The sequence below is a fragment of the Cornus florida genome, unplaced genomic scaffold (genome assembly GCF_030987335.1).
Source record: "Cornus florida cultivar Cherokee Brave unplaced genomic scaffold, ASM3098733v1 CherokeeBrave_3.0.0_Hap2_Chr07, whole genome shotgun sequence".
NCBI lineage: Eukaryota > Viridiplantae > Streptophyta > Magnoliopsida > Cornales > Cornaceae > Cornus > Cornus florida.
In genome coordinates this window covers 36,610,841-36,637,927 of record NW_026775577.1, presented here as the reverse complement: position 1 = coordinate 36,637,927, position 27,087 = coordinate 36,610,841, and the positions used below count along the sequence as shown (strand labels likewise).

Here is a 27,087-nt window from a genome sequence, read left to right as displayed (position 1 = left end):
GTTCAGATCAGTGGTATAAAGTCCTTTTTCAACCGTGAAATCGTTCTTTCAACCACGGTTTTGCACCGTGGTAGAAAGTCAATTTTTTACTACGGTGCAGAATTGTGGTTGAAAAATGACTTTTTACCATAGTTCAGAACCGTGGTAGAAAGTGGTATATAATTTAAAATAAATAAAAAATAGCTCAGCCCTCGTGAGGCCTTTTTTTTTCCTACTACTAGCCTTGCAAGGACTCTAGAAGCAAACACTAAATAAATAAAAAATAGCATCATAACCAAAATAACTTACAACTAACCAATAATATCATATATATATAACAAATTCCAAATCATTGTTTTATACAAAAATTAACCATATACAAATTTCTTGCTTCTTATACCATATACCAAAATAAAACAAAAATTCTTATATCTTCTTGCTCTGTTTTAGTCTCTCTCTTCCATTGCATATATGCAACTTCTTCATGAGCTATACAAAAGATATAATGGCAACAAAAAAAGTAACGGCAACTGCAATCCTAGCTTTCACTTACAAACATGTAATAGTTGAAGTTAGAGAATGTAAAGCAAGTTATAAAGTTGTCAAAATTAAACCAAGCAAAGCAAGCATTACAATAGACTCTTCGTAGTAACTCAATATCTTGGGTCAGTGACATCCTGTCACCAAAAGAAATCATTTGAGTAGTAATGCATAACTACAATCGTCCTCCTATAAATCTTCAATGTAATATATATCATAATCAAATAGAGATGAACCAAAGAAACATTGAGACTAATTAGAATTCTAGTTACATGCACTTAGCTTCGTAGTTATAAAGGCTAGCTAAAATATCATCAGCTTCTACTATATAATAGTAGTTCAAGTTTTCAAATAATATCCCACAATAACAAGATTTGTTATATATATGTGTGTGTGTGTGTGTGTGTGTGTACAATTGATAAAAAAAAGTCTCTAATTAAATACTAATAAATTTTAATCATAGGTACAATCAGGCCATTGTCAATAATTAAATATATGTTTCATGTCATGAGAAGAAAATGTTTGATTATTTATAACTTCTTTTGTTGTTTGGAATCCATATTTTTCACAAGCATTGGTGAGGGACTTGAGGACTTTGGACTGGTTTGGACCTTGCAATTCAGCAAAATCAATGATGGACAACTTAAGATTAAGCTGAGACTGGTATGGTTTTCCTTTGAATGAATTGGGTAGGTCTAAAATGGGCAATATGTACTTCTTAAGAAGTTTTGTAATGCCATTTTCACACAAATGCTTCACTTCTTTCTGGTACTGGATTTCTAATTGATCATTCTCTCTTTTACTAGTATTACTACAAACTTCTTAACTCTTCTGTAATCCTAGCTTGTCATTTCTCTCTCTTTATATATATGTGTGTGTAAATGTGTATTATATATATACAAATATTATAAAATAGTGGGATATCAAGTTTGACTTTTTGTAAACACCTCATTCTAAACTGATCTCTTTCCAATCTTTTGTCATCATAATTTGTGTTATAAGTTGAATACAGTCATACTTTTTATATATTTATTTTTAATTAATTTCGGCTAATACATTGCCTTTAATCATCTTCAAAGTACAAGATTATCTACTTATCAGACTATTTCAACTTCTTTCTCCTACATAACAGATCCAGATGCGGAGGAAATTGCACTATCTCCTAAGACCCTAATGGCAACAAACATGTTCATTTATGAGGTATGCAACAAAGGGTTCCAAAGGGAGCAACACCTCCAGCTCCACAGAAGAGGACACAACCTACCTTGGAAGCTAAAGTAGAAAACTACAAAAGAAGTGAAGAGGAAGGTGTATCTATGAGAAGTGGACACAATCAAGAAGCACTACTCAAGAAAGCATGGTGAGAAGAAGTACAAGTGTGAGAAGTGTTTAAAGAGATATGCGGTTCAATCTGACTAGAAAGCCCATTCTAAAACATGTGGTACTAGAGAATACAAATGTGACTATGGCACTCTTTTTTCAAGGTAATTAATCCACCCCATTTTTTCTTACATCAATCATATGCATATAATATGAATAACAACTAATACATTAAAAAAATTTAAGTTGCCAACTTGCATTAACTCCTCAAACAACATATCAACAACTTCTCCTCCACAGCAATCAATCAAAACCTCTACATACGATGATCACATACTCCCATGCTTTCAACATTTTAAAAGAAGAAATAAAAATGGCCCCCACATAGGCCGATGTACCAATAAGGTAATAAAGTTCAAGATACACCGCAAAATTGGTCACTTAAAGGCACGTGACTCCCCTAAGTATGAGTATAAAAAGCATTAAAAATGTGCAATCATAAAAGAATTTTATCAAACATAAAGACCATATAACTTACAAATGTTGATGTACTTGATAGGCCATGTAATTGAAAGTGCTTTAACAAATGTGTCTTTCAAATAGAAGCAACAAATTTTAGATGATGCTTACAAGTTTAAGCGACACAACATGTCAAGAATCAGCATAGCCTTCCTGTCACTCTAAAAATTGATAGAACAAAGCTGCAAATCAAGTTGCTCAACTGCAAATTAAGAAACCATGGAAAGCATTTAATCATACACATCCATGTGCATAAGAAAAAATGATCCTCAATTATAGCTAAAAATTATAAAAGAAAAATAGAGTAGAATTTGATTTCTATGATGCAAAAAGACTGATCATAATTAAAAAATTATAGAATGAATGAAAATCGAACTATTAATGCTTTTGAGAAGAACAATGCTCCACTTCCAGACTTTGCGACACCAACGCATAGAGAGGGGTGCGTGTGGGGTCCACCACTCCATATCTCACTCTCTTTATGTCAGGGTTTTTAGACTTTTCCTTTTTCAAAATGAATTTAGACTCAAACTGAATTGCCAGACAAAGTCCTACAGTTCCATTAAAATATGAATGGTCATAAATATATACGAGAGAATTTAGTATATTCTAAAACATCAGAAAATTTGATGGAACTAGTTATTACATATGTAAGGCTAGGCCATTTTCATCATGAGAGAGATTTCAGCTAAAGGTCACTACTACATGACCTAGTAGGTGAAAAACTATTTATAATGCATACATGAAAGTAGATAATTATGATATGCTTAAGAACTATCCAGGTCAAAGATGACTGCAAGTCTGTAACAATAAATTCAAATTTTAAGCAAATGCATGACAGGTTTATTTGAATAAAACAAACATCTCCTCATATAGCATGGATCTTCTATGGAGGGTATCATATCCCAGTCTAGCACCAGTCAACGATTATCTCAATTGTGGCTGGCACAGATTAGAACCAAACATTAAAAAAATTAAAATGAGTGCTTCATTTGTAGACCAAAAAGGCAATCATATAAAGAGGAGTTATGTTACTAGATGAAGAATTAAAACTTGTCTGGATCAGATTTTGTTGCGTATCATAATTTTTTGAGTTCGATGCTTTCATATTTTAAGTACTAAATGTCTCAAAGCCAGCTGCTAGCTACCTTGTTCATATGTATTGCATGACTTTCTTTTTAGGATGTGCGTTATTAAATACATATATTGTGTGTGTGTGTGTGTGTATATATATATCTACATATATATGCACTTCAAGTAATATCACATGAAGTTATAAGAGTTTGACAATAAGCAGAAATTGCCATAAGAGAAAACAATAAAGAGAGAGGTTGGGAGAGTTACAAAATTTTAAATACATAGTAATATAATTAACTTGGGTTTCATCAGGCAATCTCTTCTCTTGATTGAAGAGAAGGCAAAGTGCGATCATTTGTTTCAAATAATGTTTAAATTTGGTATTTAGTGCCTTAACCATATGCACTTGCTAGCTTATTCTAACTGATATTTCCTACTTCTACCGACTAAACAAAGATGCATAGTAATTTATCTACTGAAAATAATATATATCTTGTTGCGAGATTTATATGTACCACTCGCAAGTGCACGAATCTTTGCAGATAGGGCTTACTTATAAGGGTGTCGTACCCAAGGGACTTGTGTAAAATAAGTTTGACAATAGATTTCTTAAATTCCAAATTAACTTGAAAGTAGGATAATCAGATTGTGATGATTTATTCTAAATGAACTAAGTAGGAAAATAAAATAAACTAAAGAACAATGATTAAATAGGATGTAGAAAATAGAGAGAGAGGACTAGGGGTATGATTTCACCACTAACGTTGCACCACCAGTCAATTGTATCAATTTATTGGAGATATATCATATAACATGCATAGGGAATAAATCATGGTTACAAGAACATATTTATTTAGCTAGAAAATAATATAATTTAAAGCTAAACATGGACTATCTTCGATTGGTATAAACTATCTACCTAACTACTTTACTCTAGGGTGTAGCATGGTCTATCTTTTCTAGGCATAATCCATCAAATCTCTAACATTATATTCAGAGAAATACCATTGTGTAATCATTTCATTCACAACTATAAGAAGTGAATGAGTTGTGTTCAATCACAACATTAAAATATCTAAGATAAGATAGAAAAATATTTGTAATTGAATTAAGACTTTAAAACCGATTCTTATTAAAAATTCAATTAAAAACCCTATAGATTACATAATCATGCATGATAATATTTTTTCTCCAATAATTAAATACAATCAAATCAGTGTGCTAAGCTAGGGCTACATCACAACCCTAGTAAAGCGTTTAGCCAAGCATGATTGGAGTGGAATTCTTCGTGGTTGAGGAAGACATCTTCACCACCATGGATCAATCTCTTCTTTCTTCTGAATGCTCTTCTCTGATCTCAGCTTAACTCCTTTGTATATATCCTTCAATGTTGTAGAGGACTCTCTTTAAATAATAAAAGATCAGCCCTAAAGTTCCCTTTTTCATATAGAAGACATACATAGAAATTCTGTCAAATAAGGACTCCAAAATTTGTACAGACTCCGGCCCAATTTTGACAAGGTAAACAGCTATTTTAGGGAATCCTCGTGAAATACAAAATTGAAGCTCTTCCAATTTCCTTTCAACCAACATGAGAATTTAGCAGTTTTGATACTCGAGGAGAGAGATATAGCCAGATTACCAAAACGGGTTCAAGTTACCAACTTTGGTGAAAGTTTCCTTTTTGGAAAAAGAGTTTTCCTTTTCTTCTTCTTTCCATTCTCATCAACTTGTGACTTCTTTCGGACTATTTTCTAAGTATAATTAAACTTGAATCTTCAACATTGCTCGGTCCCACGGAATGTCATCTTTTAAAGCTCAGAATCAATGGTCTTGACTGATTTTACAATTAAAGCCCTGCAATAAATAAAAATAATAAAACAATATAAAATCACAAATAAACTATTATTAAGATAATAAAACATGCAAGTAAATGGGCTAAAATGTATAACATTCAACGCCTAACACACCTCCAAACTTACATATTGTTAGTCCTATAACAATAAAATTAAAGAAAACATAAATGCCACTTTCGTGGGAATCACGATTGCATTTAGTGTATGCAATAAGCCTTTTAAACCCCTAAGTTAGCCCTAGTGGACGAGTGAAGTCTCGTGAGTGTTTCCAGAGATGATACCCACAAACATACCAAACAATTCAATCCTTTGGCAATCAACTTATTCTTATATCATCACAATAATCAAGGGGAAGACTACACGAAAGTACTTTAAAAATTATCATCTGACTATACTCTTTTGTCCCTATTTTCATACTTCATCTCAATGTTTCCCACACATTTATATAACAAGAACAATAGCAGAATCAATCCCCAATGTTGTGGAATTTATGAACTAGCAAATCACCTATGTAGTAATGTCTTTTCAATTAAAACCAACTTCTATAACTTCAATTCCTCAAATCCCTTCTCAAGTTATTTTCTATGGCAAAGTATTTTTTTTTTTTTTATCCTTACCCCCACTTCTTCATGCAAACACTCTATGAGACATGAGCCCTGATTACTCCATGAAAAGGTTACGAAATTTATTTATTTATTTATTATTATTTTTTTTTTAATACCTCTGTCATAGTAATAACCTTCAAAGTTCACTAATTCATATCCATCCATAGTCATCAAAATTCAACCAAAAATACAAATACTCATAGATAAAATTCTAGTGCGCATGTGAAATCTATCAGGAACCGACAATTACTAAAATTCCTATCATACTAGATAGTAGAACCTACATAAAATAAAGCACGAAAATTAGGGATTCAAGATGGTCTCAGAAAAGAATTTTAAAAAGTACTTAAGTGTCTTAATCCCCCCAGCAATACTCAAATACTTGAATTAAAGTCAATATGCCAAAAAAAAAAGAATTGACTGATTTTTTTTTTAATTTTATTTTATTATATATAGATATATATATATATATATAATTTTTTTTTAACAACTAGAGTAGACTCTATGCCCCCAAACGTGAATTGGGCAGTGTCCTCACTGGGCAAAAATCAAAAGCAAGAAAAATAACAATAAAAAATAATAATAATACTAAAAATAAAATAAAATAAAATACTAATAAAAACAAAGAACGAAAACACTTGGAAGGATATCGAGAATTGAGGCGGCGGAGCAACGGGACTAAGCCCGTTATGAATAATAAAAGCGCGTATCATGGCCATCATCGATCTTTGATCTTGACGAATGTCATGAAATTCAGCTCAGAAATGGGGCAACTCACCCGCCAGGTAATCAAAGAGGTGCTCAGCAATGGTATCAAGGCGGCCTCTTCCATGGGTAAGAATTATTTTAATAGGGTAGGTGGTGATTATATAGTGATTGTGTGGAATGAGAATAGATCGGGAGGAAGCTCATTGTGGTGGGTTATTTAAAGATGGATGGAGGAATGTAAGGATTTGAGGTAAGTGGAATGCTAGGATGTAGTTATGGGGGAAGGAATTTAGTAATGGGTTGGGTGGCAGAGAGATTGGCAAATAAGAGGTAGAAGGATGAGAGGAATTTAATGGGGCGTAGGTGATTTGGAGGAGGCAGTGGGATGATGTGGGTGAGAGAAGAGGGAAATAACATACTGTCGCTTCATTTCTTTTCCCTTTTTTTCTGTTTTTTCTTTTTTCTTTTTCTTTTTTTTTTTTGTCTTTTTTTCTGTCGGGCCATACCTGTTCTTTTTTTTTTTTTTTGTTTTCCTGAAGAAGCCGTAGCCTATAAAGACAATCAAGCCCGGCACTGAAACTGTGTTGCTGCATCGCCGAAAAATTCCACCCGAGCGACAATCGCAATTCAGCCCCTTTACTTAATGATTAGTGATGATGGATTAAAAAAATGACCGGGCGATTGTCGCCGGAAAGCTGGGCGAATGATCACCCAAGTGCCGGGTCTATTGCTTTTGCCGGAAAAAATTTGCCAACGTTGCGTGCTACTGCTGCGTCGCCCATGATGAGCGACAGTCGTCGTCAAGCCGGGCGAATCGTCGCCCGGCGCTGCTACTCATTTGCTTCGCGTTGGAAAAAAAATTCACCGGGCGATAGTCGCCCATAGGTTAGGCGATCATTCGCCCGGTACTTGTACTGGCTCCGAAAAAAAAATCCCCACCAGGGCGATGGTCGCCCATGGCCAGGCGATCATTCGCCCGGGCCTGCTGTTGATCCCTTTTTTTTTTGGTTGAAAAATGTAAACTTCAAACGGCCATAACTTTGTCATCGGAGGTCCATTTTGGACGATTTTTTTTTTATTATTTTGGGTATTTTTTCAAGATCTACGCGATGCAAATCGTCGTAGGGGTTTGGTCAATGTTTAGACCCAAAAAATGCTCTGTTATGCTCTTATTTTCTTCGAGACAAGCACGACGCTTCATTATTGCTCAACTTGTATCCTGCACAAGTAACTAAAAATCCTACGGAACACATTAAATTTTCCTAATCTACTAAAACAAAAGATAAAATTAAAGAAAGAAAGAAAAAAGCAAAAAAAAAAAAAAACAAAACAAAACAAAATTACATATATGAAAAATCCTATCTACAAATCCTACATTTAACGTCATTAGGTGACGTGATACTTAGATGATTAGGCGGAGTAAATGGGATCTGTCAAAGTGACGGACTCAACTCCTTTCGTAGGCACGAAATCCTCAATGTACCAATCCTTCTTATCCGGCCGAACTATCTTTTTTCTTGACACTTTCCAATTCATAATATCAGCATACCATGGTGGAGTTTCCTTCTGAAGTTGAAATAGCTACTTATCCAGGAATGAATTATGCAATGGAAGAGTGTTTTTTGGCCCAAGATATGCATACTTCAAATGAAAGGGTAACGGCTTCAGCTCTAGCTTGGTGGAGACTTCAAAGATGGCGTAGGTGGTTCACTTGACAATGGTAGAAATGGCTCAATAGGAATTTCCATGGTGGAATGTTATGCATATTAGCCCCATGAAGAATGACATTCACCTTTTCAATGCTTTTATCGACATCAAAGGACTCAATATCAAAGTAAGATAGGCATGCTTCCAGTGGATCTTTTGTCATGGCAAATGGGGTCATCTCTTCAACACATTCATCAATGATATCGACAAGAAAACAATCCTTATCAACTGAAGGGAAATTACTGGCATTGAAAATATTTAAACACACCTTCATATTGCCAAAAGATAAATCCATGAAGCCATTCCTACAATTTATGCTTGCATTTGTTGTCGCAAGGAAAAGACAACCAAGGATCACTGGAATGTGCCTCATTGACTCTGGAACTGGCTCGGTATCAAGCACAATAAAGTCCATTGGGAAGTAGAATTTATCTACTTTGATGATCACATCTTCGATGACACCACGGGGTTGCTTGGTTGACCTATCTACCAATTGGAGAATAATTGAGGTAGGTTTCAATTCTCCTAATCCAAGTTGCAAGTAAACCGAATAAGGAAGAAAGTTTACATTTGCACCCAAATCTAAGAGAGCGCGCTTTACTTGATGATTCCCTATTGTGCATGAAATTATTGGAGCGCCTGGATCTTTGAATTTTGGAGCAGTGCAGTGCTAGATTATGGAACTGACTTGCTTAGTTAATAGCACCTTCTTAGGAACATGGCTATTTGAATGCCTTTTCTGAGTACACATATCTTTCAGAAATTTGGCGTAAGCTGGAATTTGCTAAATTGCATTAAGCAATGGGAGATTAATCTTCACCTGTTTGAACATCTCCATTATGTCCTGAAGTTCGGCTACTTGCTTTGCTGCATTTGATGTTTCTTATAAGCTCTGAGGGAATGGCACAACTACATACCTTTGCTCAAGAGATAGCTCGATAGTTGGTGGTACTTCTTGTGCTTTTACATTGCTTTCCTTCTTCTCTTCAAGTCTTTTCTTTCAATTTTCATCCTTCTTTGCTTCCTCTTCTTCCACCTTGTTTTCAACTCTCTTACCACTTCTTAGAGTAGTAATTGTTTACACTTGTTCATAATGGACTTCTTGGCCAATAATGTCATCAATTATACGCACACCTCTTGGATTAGCTACTGGTTAACTAGGAAGTTTGTCATCCTCTCTTCTATTCAAGGCTCGAGCTAGTTGGCCAACTTGAGTCTCTAACTTGGCAAGGGATTGAGAATGAGACTGCACAAGTTGATTAGTTGGATCTAATTGCTTTGTTATCATTGCCTCAAGCATTGATAAGAATTGTTGAGGTTAACTGAAGGCATTCATTGGAGTGAATCCAGGAGGATTTGAAGTCTAAACTTGAGATTGAAAATTGTCTTGCACCTGAGGTACTTGAGGTACTTGAGGTGGAGGAGCTGATGTCCCTTTGGTTAGATTTCTCTATGAGAAATTTGGATGGTTTCTCCAAGCCGGATTGTAAGTGTTTGAATACATATTATTCCTTCCGGGCGTTCCATAGGCAGCATTAACTTGCTCTTGTGAAATTCCTGAATATTGAGCTGCACTTGGACAAATTGACACATGGTGAGATGGACTAGAACAAAAAGAGCACACTTCAAAGCCTTGTGCATTAGTCGAAGGAGGAGTAAAATTTGACTGTGAAGTCATCAATTGATCTATCCTCTTGGTTAATGCCTCCATTTGGCTCACTAGCCCTTGATTTATTCCTGCTTCATTCACACTTTCTGCTCTCCTCAATATGGTATGAGGTCTTGTTACTGGAGGTAAGACATGTTGTGTAGAATTATAAGATTTATTTTCGAAGAGCTGTCATGCCTCCTCTACACTCTTCAACATAAAATTTCCACCATAAGAGACATCCACCATATATCTTTGTGCCTCATTGAGCCCCTTATGGAAGAAGTTGACAAGCTGCCATTTTGGCATGTCATGATAAGGACACTTCCGAAGGAGGTCTCAAAATCTTTCCCAAGTCTCATGAAAAGGCTCGTTAGGCCCTTGAGCAAAACAAGTAATAGCATTTCGATATTGAGTAGTTCTCACCATGGGGAAGTACTTGTTTAAAAACTTTTGTTACAATTCAGCCCATGTAGTGATAGAGTTCACTGACAATGAATTAAACCAATCCTTGGCCTTGTTCTTTAATGAAAAAGAGAAAAGGTGTAGCTTGAGCACATCATTGTCAAAGCTCTGGATCTTTATTGTTCTGCACACCTCTGCAAAGTCATCCAAGTACCGGTATGGATCCTCTTTTGATAGGCCGTAAAAAGAAGGCAGTAACTGAAGAGTACTGGCCTTAATTTTGTAATGAGGGGCCCTCACTTGAGGATACCGAACTGCAGATGAAGAGTTGTATACACCTGGTTCGTAGTGATCCTTTAAACAACGGACTGCTTCTGCAACTGGTGGATCATCCGCCATCTTTTCCTTTAAATCTTTTTTCAAGTTTTTGAGAGTCCTTTCGATTTCTGGGTCTAACGGAAGCTGAGGGAGTGACAAAGAACGTCTTCCAAGCATATAATGTCATCTAACAATAATTAAAAGAAAATAGTATCAAAATAAAGAAATAAATTAAATTAAAATCCTAAACTAAGATCCTAGTTGAAATTAATTGTAGAATTTAATATTATCTGTTAAGAATTAAAACAAATCCCCGGCAATGGCGCCAAAAACTTATTGTGACATTTATATGTACCACTCGCAAGTGCACGAATCTTTGCAGATAGGGCTTATTTGTAAAGGTGTCGTACCCAAGGAACTTGTGTAAAATAAGTTTGTCAACAAATTTCTTAAATTCCAAATTAACTTGAAACTAGGATAATCAGATTATGATGATTTATTCTAAATTAACTAAGTAGGAAAATAAAATAAACTAAAGAACAATGATTAAATAGGATATAGAAAATAGAGAGACAGGACTAGGGGTATGATTTCACCACTGACATTACACTACCAATCAATTGTATCGATTTATTGGAGATATATCATATAACATGCATAGGAAATAAATCATGGCTACAAGCACATATTTATTTAGCTAAAAAATTGGAGTTGAAGTGCTAAAGGACATTTGTGAGCTTTTTTTTACTCACTTGAGTCTAGGGTGTAGCATAATCTATTTTTTCTAGGCATAATCCATCAAATCTCTAACATTATATTCAGAAAAATACCATTGTGTAATCATCTCATTCACAACTACAAGAAATGAATGAGTTGTGTTCAATCACAACATTAAAATATCTAAGACAAAATAGAAAAATATTTGTAATTGAATTAAAACTTTAAAACCGATTCTTATTAAAAATTCAATTAAAAACCCTATAGATTACACAATCATGCATGAAAATATTTATTCTCCAATAATTAAATACAATCAAACCAGTGTGCTAAGCTAGAGATACATCACAACCCTAGCAAAGCGTTTAGCCAAGCATGACTAGAGTAGAATTCTTCATGGTTGAGGAAGACATCTTCACCGCCATAGATCGATCTCTTCTTTCTTTTGAATGCTCCCCTCTGATCTCAGCTTAGCTCCTCTGTATATATCCTTCAATGTTATAGAGGACTCCCTTTAAATAATAAAAGATCAGCCCTAAAGTTCCCTTTTTCATATAAAAAACATACATAAAAATTCTGTCAAATAAGGACTCCAAAATTCGTACAGACTTCTAGCCCAATTTATTATAGCATATTGATTTTCTTATTTAAAAATTCAAACAAGAAAATAATTACACAAATTCCAAAGATTATGACTTATTCTGATTATGATTAAGATATTAGAGCTTTACCATTTAGCGTTGTTCTGATGTGAATGATTGTCATAAGCTCAAGGGCCACTAGCAGGTTAAAGAAAGTAAATGTGATACCAAATTCCTTAGTATTGGGTTTTTAATGTGTGTTTTCGTACTCAAGTTGGTGTAAGGTGGATAATAGATTGGAAAACCCTCCACTAAGAAAAATGACTAGAATGCATCACATGGTATGTTGTATATGTATCAGGAATGTTCGCTGTTATCTTTTATTATTTTTGTATAGAATCAAGATTAATTTTTTTTATTTTTTATTTTAAGCCTGAAGAAATAACTGTTATAATGAATGATTTTTTTGAACCTGGGTCGCTTGCACCAACTGGCTTATACTTTGGTGGCTCAAAGTATATGGTGATCCAAGGTGAACCAGAGGGTATTCATAAGTTTTATTTGCCTTCATCAACAGAGATAGGTTGACATGCCCTTCACAATTTTTAAGAAAAATGATTTTAACATCACAATGGTTGAATCTCAATCCCAGTTTATTTTCATCACATAAAAACTGCCCCAACAAAAACCAATCAACAATGCCCATTCTCCATCAACAACACAACAAATATAACAAACAAATTCAAATTCAATTCGGCCCCAACCACCATTCAAAATACACTACTTAATTTTTTAGAAAATTCAAGGACTAGCCCTTCACAGGTTTTTCAAAGAAAAATGCAGCTTCATAGTGTATTGCATTCACAACCCAAGTAAAACTGCCCCTACTCCATTCAACAATTCCCAAACTTGAATTACAGAGTTTCAGCCCAATCCCCTTTTTAATTTAAAATCACAGTCCAACAATCAAGTCCCATTGTTCAATTTCAGTCCAACATTTTCTTTTTAGATTTCAATTTTTCAGTTTTTCAATTTTTTCAATTTTTTAGAATATCAACTCAACAAATATTCATATATATACTGAAAATGAAAAACAAAAATGAAAATAAAAATAAAAGATAAAAGATGCAGATTGACATACCGAGAGAAGAATCAGAGAGAAAGGAGATGGAATTCGACGGAAAACGCAGAGGCTATGGCGCTTGATTAGACAAAAAATGTAGATACGGTTTGATTAGACACCAAAGTGTCCTTCGAATGGGAGGTTGGAGTTCGGGCTTCGAATGAGAGAGGAAGCTAGGGTTAGGGCTTGGAGAAAGGGCAAATCCTCTGGTTTTGGATTCTCATTCGGTTTATCCTCTTTTTTGGCTTCCTCTGTCGGCTTTTCATCTTATTACTTCTCTTCCGGTTCTTTCTTTTCATCTCCTTGCTCTGCTTTCTTATCTTCTTCCTTCTCCGGTGACTTCTCCTCGGCAACAGGCGGCGGTGGAGCTTCCTCCTGCGTTGCTGCCTCCGTATACATTGATTTAAAGAATTTAAGAGGCCATAGACTCTGAATCGTGAACCAGATCGAGAGAGGGGTGGCCGGCTTTTGAGATATATGTTTGTGTTCTGTAAATGTGTTGTATGTGTGTGGTTTCTGTACATGTGAGCAGTATATATATTTTACACAAATATATATATATATATATATATATATATATATATTGACACTAGCGGGAGTAAGACCCGCCAAAAGGTAAGTGTAAAAATTTCACTTTCTACCATGGTTTTAAAATAACACTGTAGAAAGAGCCATCTAAATTGCATGAAAAATAATTCTTTTTCTACCATAGTTATAAAATAACCGTGATAGAAAGACCTGTCTAAATTACATTAAAAATTATTCACTTTCTACCACGGTTATTTTATAACCATGATAAAAGAATATACTTGCTACGACGGTTATTTTAAAACCGTGGTAAAAGAATATTATTATTTTAAAACCGTGATAGAAAGACTAGCCTAAATTACATTTAAAAAAAAAAAAAAAAAACCCATTCAGGAAAAAAAAAATAAATTACATTAAAAATTAATTCACTCTCTACCATGCGGTAAAAGAATATACTTTCTACTATGATTATTTTAAAATTGTGGTAAAAGAATATACTTTCTGCCACGATTGTTCATTAACCGTGGTAGAAAGGGTCTTCTACCATGAATGGTAAAAAAGTGTGATAAAAATCTGTTTTTCTTGCAATGTCTCTCAACCAGTATTCTCTCTCTATATTCTCACGAAACTCTATTATCATTGTTAGATCACCGCCGTTGTCGTCGTCAACCATGGCGTCGTGAACTTGTTACCGTGAGCCATACCATCGTGGTTGTCGTCAACCATGGTGCCTTGAATTAGTCGCCGTGAATCACGTGGTTGGCAAACAGCTGCTGCCATGAACACATTATTGCCGACGTTTTCTAACCCAAAGAGAAAATGGTAAAATAAAGGGAAACAACCAAGAAAATTGATGAAAAATATCAACAATTTGGGATTTGAATTTTGAATTTTCCTGTGGGTGTGCAAGGGATGTGAAGGAACATGTGATTATGGGGTTTCGGATTAGGGATTTGAGAGATACTGTATATATATATGTGTGTGTGTGTGTGTGAATTGGGTTTGATTTATTGTTCCTCTTGGTTCAATTAGGTTCGTCGTGGGTCAAACTGGGTGGTGATTATGGTGGTAGAAGTGGTGCTGGTGATATATATATATATCACCAGCACCACTACTACCACCATAATCACATATGTATATATATGTACAAAGATCGAACTGATCTGGTGACGGCTTCCTCCATCAAAAAGGTGAAAGCCCAGAAGTTTCTAAAGCGAACAAATCGAAGATTCAGATTCGGCTGCTGTTTGGCGGTTGGCTTCTTAGTCTCGGCAAAGTCATCTTTCCATTGATGTTCTTGGAGACAAAAACTCAGTAGTTCGCCGGCGTAAGGGATCCCAGTGAGGTTGTGGTAATTAAGGGGTTGTTTGAGGGTGTGGTAGAGGAGGAGGGAGGTGGAGGGACGCGGTGGCACACGGTAAACTCTGCAGTGGCAAAGGAGAAATTCTGTGTTGATTTGATTTTTTCTTAAATGGAAAGAAAATTAAAGAAAAAATTAAAAAGAAAATTATCAATCTTATAGTTATGCTAGTTTGCTGTTGTTTTTGTTTTTAAAAATAATAATAATAAAAAATTTAAAATTAAGCTCAGCAAAGCGGTTGCATTAGATACAGTTTATTTTTGCATCTTTGTTTAGTAAATAAAAATAGAAAATAAAATAATAAAAAAAAAGTAAAAATTTGTTCTTTATATCTTTGCGACTATCACCTACTATTTTTAATTTATTGCAATTAAAAATTTAAGATGATTTATCCTATATATTCTCTAATTATTTATGCCCATTAATTGATTATCCAGATAATTTAATTTTTTTTCAAATATTATATTTTTTTCTTTTATTCTCTATTAATACCCCAAAATAGAAAATGAAAAATAAAAATAAAAATAAAAATAAAAATAAAAATAAAAAAAATTGTTCTTAATATCCTTGTGACTCTCACGGTCACACCTGCTATTTTTAATTTATTGCAATTAAAAATTTGAGATGATTTATCCTATATATTCTCCAATTATTTATGCATCTTAATTGTTTATTCAGATAATTTAATTATTTCCAAATATTATACTTTTCCCTTTTTCCAAAATTTCTAACTAGCTACACAGATTCGTGAGGAAAGTTATCAAGGGAGGGAATAGATTAGTTGCAAATGGGTTTGATATAAAGTTCGGATGCAAAAACTTTTTTTTGTAGGGGAGGGGTATAATCGTCATATTGAAGGATAATTTTGAAATTAGATAAAAAAAAGTCTGAATCACGTGCATCACCATATCACTGGAAAGAGGATTCCGGCTTTTGTAGGGGGCAAATTGCTCTATTTCAGAATTACTATGACTAAGTTGCTCATTTTTTCACTTCAGGAGGATATTTTACTCGATGGAGTAAACCTCAGGGGAGTAATTTGCACGATTGCCTAATTTATAAACAAACAAACGCATCGCATGCATGTTGTGTTTGTTATCTGAGATAAATAAATAAATTAATAAATAAAAACTGTTGAATCTGATCATTTAAATAACTAAACTTAGTTATGGGATGGCTAATGTCTTTTTAAGCTCTCGCGTTTACGTGGACTTTATAGGCCAACTACTCCCATGAGCTACTACTTTGACGGATTGAATTAAAATTTCATTAAAAATTTTAGAGTGCTGTAATCTCGAGATGTTAAAAAATTTCTCATTAAAACAAGTTAATCATTAAGACAAGTCATTTGTCACATCTTTATCGCTCTCTTTCTCTCTCTAAATCATAGATATAAGACCCATATCAACATATCATTTCAGATTGTTCAAAAAATCAAAACCCATATCTTTTAGTTTCCATCACCCGCTGTTCCAATTCAGGTTCGTTGTTCGCAAGCTTCGGCCACTGTCACTCAACTCTCAAGCTTGCCCCTCTCTCTCTCTACAACTGCTAACTTATGGCTGCGGCGGCAGCAGAAGGCGAGGGACGACGGCGGCTGAGGGCGATTGACAGTTGTGGCGGCGGTGGCAGTAGAGGGGACGGCGACAGAGAGATAGAGAGAAAGAGAAAGAGAAAGAGGAAAGGAGAGAGAAATGAGAAAAAAATATATATATTTATTACGGGTTTCAGATTGGGTTCGGGTTGAGCCCGAGCCTAACCCAACCATGTTTGGGTTTTGACAAAGCACAACCCGAACATGAGCCCGATTTATGAATTTTAAGCCCAAATTTCAAAATTTCTGGGTTGGGGTTGGATTGGGCTGGGTTAGCCCGCCCAAGTGCAGCCCTATGTGGCAATGGTGGGTGTGGCATTGTGGGTGTGGCTGTGGCACGATGGCATGTGGTTGCAGCGGTGGGTGCGGTAGAGTGTGGCAATGGGTGTGGTTGTGGCAGAGTGTAGCAGTGGTGGGTGTAAAGGTTTACAGGGTTAGGGTTATTTTTGTCAATTAACAGGTTCAGGGGTAAATACAACTTTTGAAATCTCAGAGGGTGTCAATGTAAATTAGTGTGTTGACAGTCTACTGAGTGATATTGACTCAAACCTCAGGAGGTGTGAGTGCAATTTACCCTAAAGTTTATATATGTATATATTTTACCATTAAAGTTTAACAAAATAAATTTTTAATAATTGAAGGCTAAAAAAGGTACTTTAGTAGTTTTTAATTTTCTCCCTCTTATCTTACGCACAATTTTGGACCGATGAAAAAACATGAGTCAAGAGAAATGCTTCATTCCTCTTTTCTTCCTCACTTTCTTTTCTTTCTTCCAACAAAGGATGGAAATTATTAAAAATAACCATTTATGTATTATAAATATTAAATTATAAAATTGAATAAATTCAGAATAAAAACAATTACAAAATATAATTTTTTCCTGGGCAATCATAAAATATAATTTATTAAAATATTGTTAACATTTATATATTATTTAATTAATTTTTTTCCAAGCATTATTTATTTTAATCAGTCTCACCCTTTTCAATTAAAATTATGTAAATTTAGACTCTTATATATATATATATATATATATATATAAAGTCTGTCAAGTTAGAATGAAAATTGTTCTATAAAAAATTATATTAAAAGTATTTTGTTGAAAAATGACAATACTAGAAAAAAATAGGGTTGGTTTGTTATTGCAATTGAAAAGTGGGATTAATAAGTAATTTTTGATAGTTTTTTTCTTTGCTTCAGACCATCACTTTGGTATAACTTTGCAAATCAAAGTACATTTTGGGCAAAACCCTAGCTTTTTTCAAACTGATCGTTAAGCGGTTCTGAACTAGTACTACAGAGAGCTTTTCATGGAAGGCTCGCAGCAAACGCGTTATTCAGTAAGATTCACTCTTTTGATACCAATTATCACTCGAAACTGTTAAAATGTCCGTTGTATGTTTATATATACATACACATATATATAGATGATATATATATATATATATATATATATATATATATATATATATAATGCTGTATTCCTTACACTCTCTTTGATCATATATGCATGTATACATATCTGAGAGTTTCGCATCATCTGTGCTTGGAATATACTTTGCAATTTATAATTTTTGAACAATGGGCTTAAAATTGTAGTCCAAATTGGTTAAATCTATAAATGTTTCAATGGCCATTTCCAAATCATTTGAAAATAACTATAGGGTTCAAGGAGATAATATTACCATTAAACTGAAATTTGGGTGGGGGGGGGGGGGGGGGGGGTCAAACTTGTAACTAATAAGGACAATATTGAAATGAAAGTCATCCTAGTTATGTCGGGTGGGGGTTGACCTTTGTTCGTTAGTTAGGAGGTGTTCTTGTTGGGTTTTTATCTAAGAAGCATAGACATTGACACAGGACACGGGCACGATACGACACTGGTATGCTGACACGTCAAATTCTAAAAAAGTAGGACACGGACATGGACATGGACACGGCGTTGACACGGCTAATATAAATATGAATATTCATTTATATATTTATTGATTAATATAGTTATTGAACTTTAATTAATTTATAGTTTCTATACTAAAGTTACATAAATTTAAAGATGAAGCTTTTTAAATACTGTGTTGGATGACATGACACCTTCCTAGAAGTGTCTGTGCTTCTTATGTTTTTATTATCAAAAGTAGAATGGTTCAAGTTTTGGTTAGATTGAGTGCTATATATGTTAATCCGTATTAATCGCCCCATGTTCTAAATTTTCATCCAATTACTCAAGTTTCCATAACTTATTTTTGAATGAATCTTAGTGTCGAGCCCAAAAAGAAAAGAAAAGAAATTATTAAATGTCCTTGTGCAACGATGTAGCTCATCAATGCAATGCCAGACCATGGCATATGTTCCCGCCTTATCAATCAACATTTGACTTGTACTTCACATCATGGTTCAACTCCTTGAATTTTTATCTTTTGTCTTGGCACTGATTCATCTCATTCGTGACACTCAGAAAATTATAAATCATAGGAAATGATGTTGGTGCTCCAAGATAAAGCAAGGCACTCCAAGTGAGAGTGATCAATATGAATTAAGTTAAGATGACCTCAGTACAAGATGGCTGTGGGTGCCTGAAGCATTTTCTGGAGTCTCAATATCATCTTCTTAAATCATATAGTATAACATTTAAAAAGGGAAATAAAATAGTGTGTGATTTATAGTAAAAGCTAGCTACATCCATCATTGTGCTAGATTGTCAATCCTACTTCACAGGTTTCATTAGTAAATGCCAAGATTGTTGCAGAAAGTTTAAAAACCTAAAGCCAAAAATCCTAGATTTGACAAAAATAACTAAACGTATGGTAGAGAATAGTGGAAATCCAACATTCTCTTAGATGCCCAAACATTCAATTAGAAATTCAAATCCATATCGTGTGACAGTTCTATTTCAATTTTGGTGACCAAAAAAAAAAAAGTTCAAATTTATGTGGAAACTTGCTAATACCATTAAAAGGTTTAAGTTCAGTTGTATTTTTCCATGTGTCAATCGACTAGGTTATTCTTTTCGTTTTGAAAAGAAATGAGAGATAAGAAATATCTATTTTGCTACGATCAAATGGAACAATCTTGAATAATAAACCAAGATCAATTTCAGGTCATTTCTGAAAGAACATGATCTGCCATATCCCCTCCAGCTCTGATTTTCCTCCGGGGGTTGTTAGGGCTGTCTTGCATAAACTCCTCCATAGTTCTCCGACTAAGGGGAGACAAGGTGGCCCACTACCACTCTCTTTCTTCCTAGGAAGCATGGATACCGTTACAATTTTGGTGATGTTGCTAGCCACTATATTTTTATGTAGCAGTGGCAAATCATTTATGCACCCTTAAATCAATTGTTTTTTTTTTGAGAGACAGAGAGACAGAGAGAGAGAGAGAGAAGGGGGGGGGGGGGGGGGGGGGGGGGGGGGTGTTGTTTCCAAAAAGGTCTCAATACAATGAATTCTAAAACATAAGGTTATAAACTCAAGTAGTCATAATTATTACTTGTTGGCAGTGTAACTCATTTCTCCAAATTGAGGTAACTCTTGATATGTTAATCATTCTTTTCCCCTCCATTGTGATGCTTTTCTTGCTAGTTTTGGAGGAAAGTATTTTCTTTTTTTTTTTAACGTACAATTCTAGGATCTATTAATACTAAATGCATATCCAACATGATGAATCATGGCCTAGCTCTACAGAACCTTTTTTAATTATTAACCATAATCTCTCCAATTATGTTTCTTGCCGCAAATCTGAAAGAAAAATAAAAAAAAAATTCAAGGGTTACAAGTGGGAAAAACTGTCAACAAGATGTGTCATTTGCTGCTTCCCTCAGTGTTATCTGATAATTACTTGGATGCTTGAGATTTAGAAGCATGAAATCTAAGAGAAATCCTTGTTGGCATCTTGCTTAAGGACAAGGCCCTTTAGGCTCCATCATCATATTTCTCACATACACTGTGTTTGTGTTGTTGCCATGATATTTAACTTATATTTCACGATATGCCTTCTCCAGTATTTTGGAAAAAGAATGGCAAATTGGCTTTAAGAAACCAGTGTTTTGGTTAGAGACAGATGGGAGACAATTACATGATTGAATAATTTTAGAAGATATTACAAAGGTGTCGTATGTAAACAAAGTAACTACCATATCATGGTTTCTCATCTTTATTTATACTCAGAATGTGTTGTGTTTCTCTACTTAACAATAATAGTTGTAATAATATACTCCCTCCGTCCCATAATAGTTGTCCATCTTTCCTTTTTGGGTTGTCCCAAAATACTTGTCCACTTTCCAAGTTTAAACAACATATTTCACATCTTTCCATAAAATACCCAAAAAATTTTAAAAAAATTCAAACTTGATTGTTTATATATTTAAACTTGAAAGGGTATCTTTGTAATTTTCAAAGGGGACAATGCAATATTTACATGTCCCCCTAAAAAGTTCTACTCCCCAAAAGGGACATCTATTATGGGACGGAGGGAGTATTATGCAATTTGAGGAAATTACATTCCGTGGATGTGTTTTATTTATTTATCTGTGTTATTAATTTTTTTTTTTTTTAATTAATTTATATCTTTGGAGGTTATTGTTTGGTGCAATGGTCATCCTCAAGTTGACAAACGAGACCTAAGAAGCATGGACACAGACATGATGCAACCTAGATACGTCAACACTTCAAATTTTTTAAAAGTAGGACATGGACACAGTTTGGACATGGCTAATAAAAATATAAATTTGCATTTATCTATCCATTGAGTAAGACAATTTATTATAATTTCTATACTAAGTTACATAAGTTACGAGATGAAATTATTCGAATATCAAATATAACATGTTATATTAATATATTATAGTGTGCTCTTATAATATGTTTTTTTTGGTTACATAGTGTGACATGCAATTTGAGAAAATTACATTCCGTGCAATGTTAATTTTTTAAAGAAAAAAAGGTTGGACACTTTGATGTATGTTCATAATTGTTTCCAGGACTATCATGGATAGGATGTCCTAGGTGTGTTGGCCAAGTGTGCCAGATGTGTTGGCCAAGTATCCGAAATAATAATAAAAAAAAATTTAAATTATGAACACAACGATGAAGTGTCAGTGACATGTGTAGGAATGTCCATGAAGTGCCAGTGTCCGACACAGATATGACACCTTCATAGAAGTGTCCGTGCTTCTTAGAATGTAAGGATGTGGGCTCAAGTCTTAAGAAAAGCCACTTTGTTCAAAATAATATCAAAGGTTCGATTTATTGTCCTCCAAACATTTTGCATTGGTGGAACATATGCTTGGAAATATCATATTCATTTATTTATTTTTATATTTAGACAAGGCTTGACAGCATGGACACCACTCTTCACTTCAGCACCCACTCTGCTTCTCCAGGGATGGAGTTAGGAATTCTGTTTAGGGGGCCACAATGTAATAAAGAAAAAATTGAGGGGGCAGTTTTAAAATTTTAAAAATTTATACATACAAAACTGAAATTTTTTAAAAGTTTAGAAGAGGAGGGGGGACACATGCCCTCCGGGCCTTAATTGACTCCGTCCACATGCTCCTCCATAGAAGGCAAGATTTGAAATAGGTAAAAGGTAATATATTAGGTTTCTAAGAACACTGTTTGGTAGGACGGAAGGAAGAGGGAGGGAGTAAGTGTCGACTGTTTGGTAAAAGGGAGAGTTAGATGGATGAGACATCTCTCATGGAATGTTTAAGCTCTTGCGGATGGTTAAAGATACAAAGAATAGGAGATAAAATCCACGTTTACAAAAACCCCCCAAAGTAATCTATAGCACACTATATAAAGGATTTCAGATCATACTGTGATTGTCTGAGTGACTAACGGTTAAAGACAGAGAATTGGAGATAAAGTTCACGTTTACCAAGACGTCCAAAGTAATCTAGAGAGCACAATATAAGGGTTGTCATATGATTGTCAATTGTTAGATCAAACTATGATTACTTGAGTGATATAAAGTATATAATTTATTTAAGTGGAAGAAAGTTATTTATTAGGTTTCAGAGAATACACTCTGTTTGGTAGGAGGGAAAGAAACGGGAGGGAGGGAGCAAGTCTCGGTTGTTTGGTAAAAGGGTGAGTTGGATGGATGGGGGTTCATGGGTCATCATTTTCTTTCCTCAAAATTAGATGGAAGAGAGGAGGATGGGAAAAATAAATATGGTATATTATTTAAAGTGACACTATTACCCTTCATCAATTTTTCGCAAAATTATATAATGAGGGCATGGTGTTAAAAATAATATAAATTCCCTTTCCTCTTAAAAACAATTGAAGGTGTCACCTCGTTATACACCATTCCACTCAACCAAACAAAAATGGGGAATGACACATTCCGTTCCCTAGGGATGCCTTGTCCATCCTTTTGTTTTTTTGTGTTTTGGTGGGGTGTGTGTGTGTGTTGTGGTGGGGGGAGTAAAAAAATTGGCAAGTAAAGAAAAATGAAAACAAAGTTAACAAAGTCTTGTCCATCCTTCATATCCACTTTTTCATCCTTTGTGTGATTCAAGGACGATAAGAATCAGGTCTCATTAAATTGGACCCGCCTATCGCGATCATGTCAAACATTGATTGCAAAGATATCCTAAGTGCTTATTTTTGCATGTCAAACACCTAAATTAAAAGAAAATTACAACATGCAAATGTAATATGACATTACTTTACGCCCTGTTTGACAGCTCTAACTTTGATATGTGTATTTATTACTAGAAACATGGACTATCCACGCATAATATATAAATGCATATAATGGTAATGGTTACTCGAAGAGGCTCTACACCTAAAGTCAACATATGAAGAGGACTATCTGTAGCTGTTTAATGAATTAGTAGTTTTACTCAACCCTTATATCGTACTCTCTAAATTACTTTGGGTCTTGGTAAACGTGGACCTTATCTCCTATTCTCTCTAACTTTAAACCGTCAATCACTCAAGTAATCACAATATGATCTGACGGTTGATAATCATCTGACAACTCTTTTATTGTGTGCTCTAGATTACTTGGGGGTCTCTGAAATCGTGGACCTTATCTACTATTCTTTGTATCTTTAACTGTCCCCAAGAGCTTAAACATGCCAACCAAATATATTTAATATTCATAACGTTCATACATGTACACTAGAGGGTAGTCAGATTTCTCAGGATCTAGTGGACAAATATGGTATTATGCACCTACCAAAAATAAATAAAAATTGAAGTTTATATATGGAAAGAAATGGAGCTGCTTAGCCTTTAAATTGGGGCTATTCTTCTTAAACGTTTCACCAAATCAGGAAAACTAGTTTTATATTTCTCTTCAATAATTTTGCAATGGTGAGGCCCGTGAGGAAGAAGAGCTTGGGTCGCAGAAAGATCCAAATGAAGATGATTCCAGAAAAAGATGCTCGCCAAGTTGCCTTCTCAAAGCGCCGATCTGGCCTCTTCAAGAAGGCCAATGAGCTTTGTACCTTGACAGATTGTGAGGTTGCTGTCATTGTCTTTTCACCAGGTGGGAAGGCCTTCTCATTTGGCCACCCTTGTGTGGACACAATAATGAAAAGGTTCCTTGGCGAAAGCCCCATGCCGATTGCTGATAAGCCGGAGCCCTATTTGTCTGCAACTTCTGAAATTAACCAGTATTTCAGTGACTTGAGTGAAGAAGTAGTAGCGGTGAAGAAACGAGGAGAGAATCTGAAGGAGATCGAGATGGAGAGCAACAATTTTGGCTGGTTGGAAGTACCAATTGATGACCTTGGCATGGCTGAGTTGGTGAAATCCAGGGTGCTTATGGAAGAACTTAGGAACAAAATAGCCAAGCGAGTTGAGGAGCTTTCCATTGAGGGTTCTGTCCCAACACCATCTCCATCTGGGAACTCCATTGGAGCTATCGATCTGAATGTTCCTAACCCAGATGAGATGAATGATTCTGTTCATTTTTGGCTGTAGTGAACCAGTCAGTTGGAGAAGGGTCTGTCTTAGCTGTGGTTTTCTGTGGATGTGCGTTTTATTTTATAAAATAAATAATTAATTAATTATATGAGTAGCTACCTGGTCTGTATGTTGTCTCTCTTTGGCTTGGACTGCTGATTAGTAATATCCATGTGTTCTCGTTTTAATGCTTTCAGTTACAGATTAAATAAAATAAACTCTTATCGGTGATTTGATTAGACAGTGGAATGTTCAATTATATATTTCATTGTTTTTGCATCCTTCAAATATTCAATTGCCATTTTTTTTTTTTTTTTTTTTTGTGATTTGGGAAGGAGTCCTTTAGAAATCGTATTCTATTTAAAGATCAAGGCACCTTTGCACTGGTTAAAATTTAGAAAATCTATCGACTGTGCTATGGGAATTGAGTGAATTGACGAATTCGATGGAGTGAAAACTCACATCTTTCAAGGAATATAAGTGCAATCAAACATATTTTAGAAAGAGGGTGGGGGCAAATCCAAATTTAAATTGGTTGTCTGGATATTGAAACTTGAGGAAAACTGTGGCACTTTGTTCCTTTATTAAACTATTTAGTTGATTATGTTCCATGATTGCCTCCTTTAGGGAAATAGTTTGATGAACATACTTCTTTCTTCTTGTTATGCAAATGCATTGAATTAAGTGTACTGACAGTTCAATAATCATGGTACACTTTCAATCTTCTCTTCTTCTTTTTCTTTTTTTTCTTTTCCCCGGTAAGGAACTTTAAATTGTCCATGTTATTTGACGATGAAGAATTTTCAGTCTATAATTAGTGGATGCATGATTCCTCTCTGTCTCTAAACTAAATCAGAGTGTTTGAAAATGTTAAGAAAAAGAAGATCACATCTCAACAACTAGTATTGTTAGGTTTTTCTAAAGCACAGAGATTTAGTTTTGTGGTCATTTTATATTGTAGCAACTAGCAAAAACTTCATTATAAATGGCCAATTTTTGCCATAAAGCATTTGGTCAATTATCGGTTTTTTTTTTTTTTTTTTTTTTTTTTGCAGTTAACCTATCTGCTACAACTTGCATCTTAAGATACCTCGTGTTTCTGAATTATTTCTTGTAAGATTTTCCCTTTATGACTGGAGTATTTAGCTATCTAATTTTCCATGATATGGAAAAGAAAGAATTGTGGGTGTTGATTTAATCCTCAATCATACCTTCTTAGATCACTCTGGTCATATGATCCATACAATATACCCGAAACCAATTGTCAATGCTCTATAGGTTGTCTCTGGCATGCCAGTGGTGTTGGAAATGCATTGGTAGAGCCTACTATGGTGTTTGAAATGTATTGTTAGAGCCTATACGACAGTATAATTTATAAACTTAGGTAAAAAATCTCTTTATGTTCTTTGATTTAGTGTTCCATGGTTTACTTCTGACTTAGCAATTTACTTGGTGAATGGAAGTGGAGGTGGTTGTTTTATACCAACTGTTCAAGCCAACATGAAACATCCTATGAAGATTGCTCGTTGAGTCAAGATTCAAGAATATTGTATTTATACTGCAGTAGTGCTCTTGGCTCCAACTGTGGCTGGTCTGCCTTGCACAGCGCCTCCTGATTCCTCTGTCCACATGAAGAGATGCCCTTGAAGCTCAGTCTTCTGTGAGATACTTTGAGCTATGTTTATCTATCTTTAAGACAGTTGTGCCCCTGTGAGGGGATCAAACAATTAGGTAGTTGTTTGGCAGCCAAGAATGAATATCTATGGCAGTGAATACCTATACAGTACATCCTAAATGTCACTAAACTTGGCATGGACACTACCACAGACAATACATGGATTGAGCAAATGCAGTGAGCAATCTTCGACAGCATCTTGAAGGTTTTCACGCACGGTAAGGACATAAACCTTGGCTTTGATTGAGATTAATGTAATGTCACACCACCATGTACGCAAACTGTTGTGCGAGGAGGTAAAATATTAAAGCTGACATCTCTTACTGCTATGGCTTTCCCTTTCTGTACAAGTGTATTCAGCCTTCAATGTTATTGCCAATCAGGCAGGCTTCTCTGCTTATCCACGGTTTCGAGTATGTCCTGAGCAGCTGAACCTTTAGAAGGATAGCGTCCTCTCAGTTTACCCGGCCTTTACGAATTACTTTCGAACTTATTGTAAGATTATGATTTTATTTCGATTTATTTATCAATTGCTAGTGCTGTTTACACAATGTACTGGGAAGGGAAGACAGATTTTAATGTTTGCTCCCTTTTTGGCACAATTTGGCTGCAGTTATCTTCAATTATGTGAATTTCAAGTTCATTTACATTAGCTGGTGCTTTTCTTTTACAAAGCATTGCAGTGTAGTGGAACTATAATATGCTCCATTTTGACTTGTGCATTTTCTCTTGTTTTCTGTCAGTGTTCAATATCATTACAGCAGTGTTGCACTGCATTTGACAGTTCACAATTCTCATAGGTGTGAGCATGCGTGAGATTTGTGACCGTCAGAAATGCAGCACAACCACTTGTATTATGCTACAGAGGATCCGGATTCATTCTTTTAAAAAATTGACCTTTTGTTATTGAG

The 27,087-nt window shown here is 34.8% G+C and overlaps 1 protein-coding gene and 2 long non-coding RNA genes across 5 annotated transcripts; 2 read left to right on the top strand and 1 right to left on the bottom strand.

Moving 5' to 3' along the window:
- Positions 1-11,593: 11,593 nt before the first annotated feature.
- On the bottom strand, positions 11,594-13,675 carry LOC132267050 (uncharacterized). 2 transcript variants are annotated; one of them, XR_009468835.1, is made up of 2 exons: positions 13,122-13,675; positions 11,594-11,944 (listed from the first exon to the last, which is right to left on the bottom strand). It is a non-coding gene; the product is annotated as an uncharacterized LOC132267050 (long non-coding RNA). The 2 variants fall into 2 exon arrangements; XR_009468834.1 differs by having other exon boundaries at positions 11,594-11,911.
- Positions 13,676-17,798: 4,123 nt separating this feature from the next.
- On the top strand, positions 17,799-26,823 carry LOC132267049 (uncharacterized). 2 transcript variants are annotated; one of them, XR_009468832.1, is made up of 2 exons: positions 17,799-17,925; positions 25,970-26,823. It is a non-coding gene; the product is annotated as an uncharacterized LOC132267049 (long non-coding RNA). The 2 variants fall into 2 exon arrangements; XR_009468833.1 differs by having other exon boundaries at positions 25,557-26,823.
- LOC132267048 (agamous-like MADS-box protein AGL61) lies at positions 20,006-25,546 on the top strand. Its single transcript, XM_059768099.1, has one exon. The coding sequence runs from the start codon at positions 23,905-23,907 to the stop codon at positions 24,517-24,519; it is 615 nt and encodes a 204-aa protein (XP_059624082.1). The 5' UTR covers positions 20,006-23,904; the 3' UTR covers positions 24,520-25,546.
- Positions 26,824-27,087: the final 264 nt, after the last annotated feature.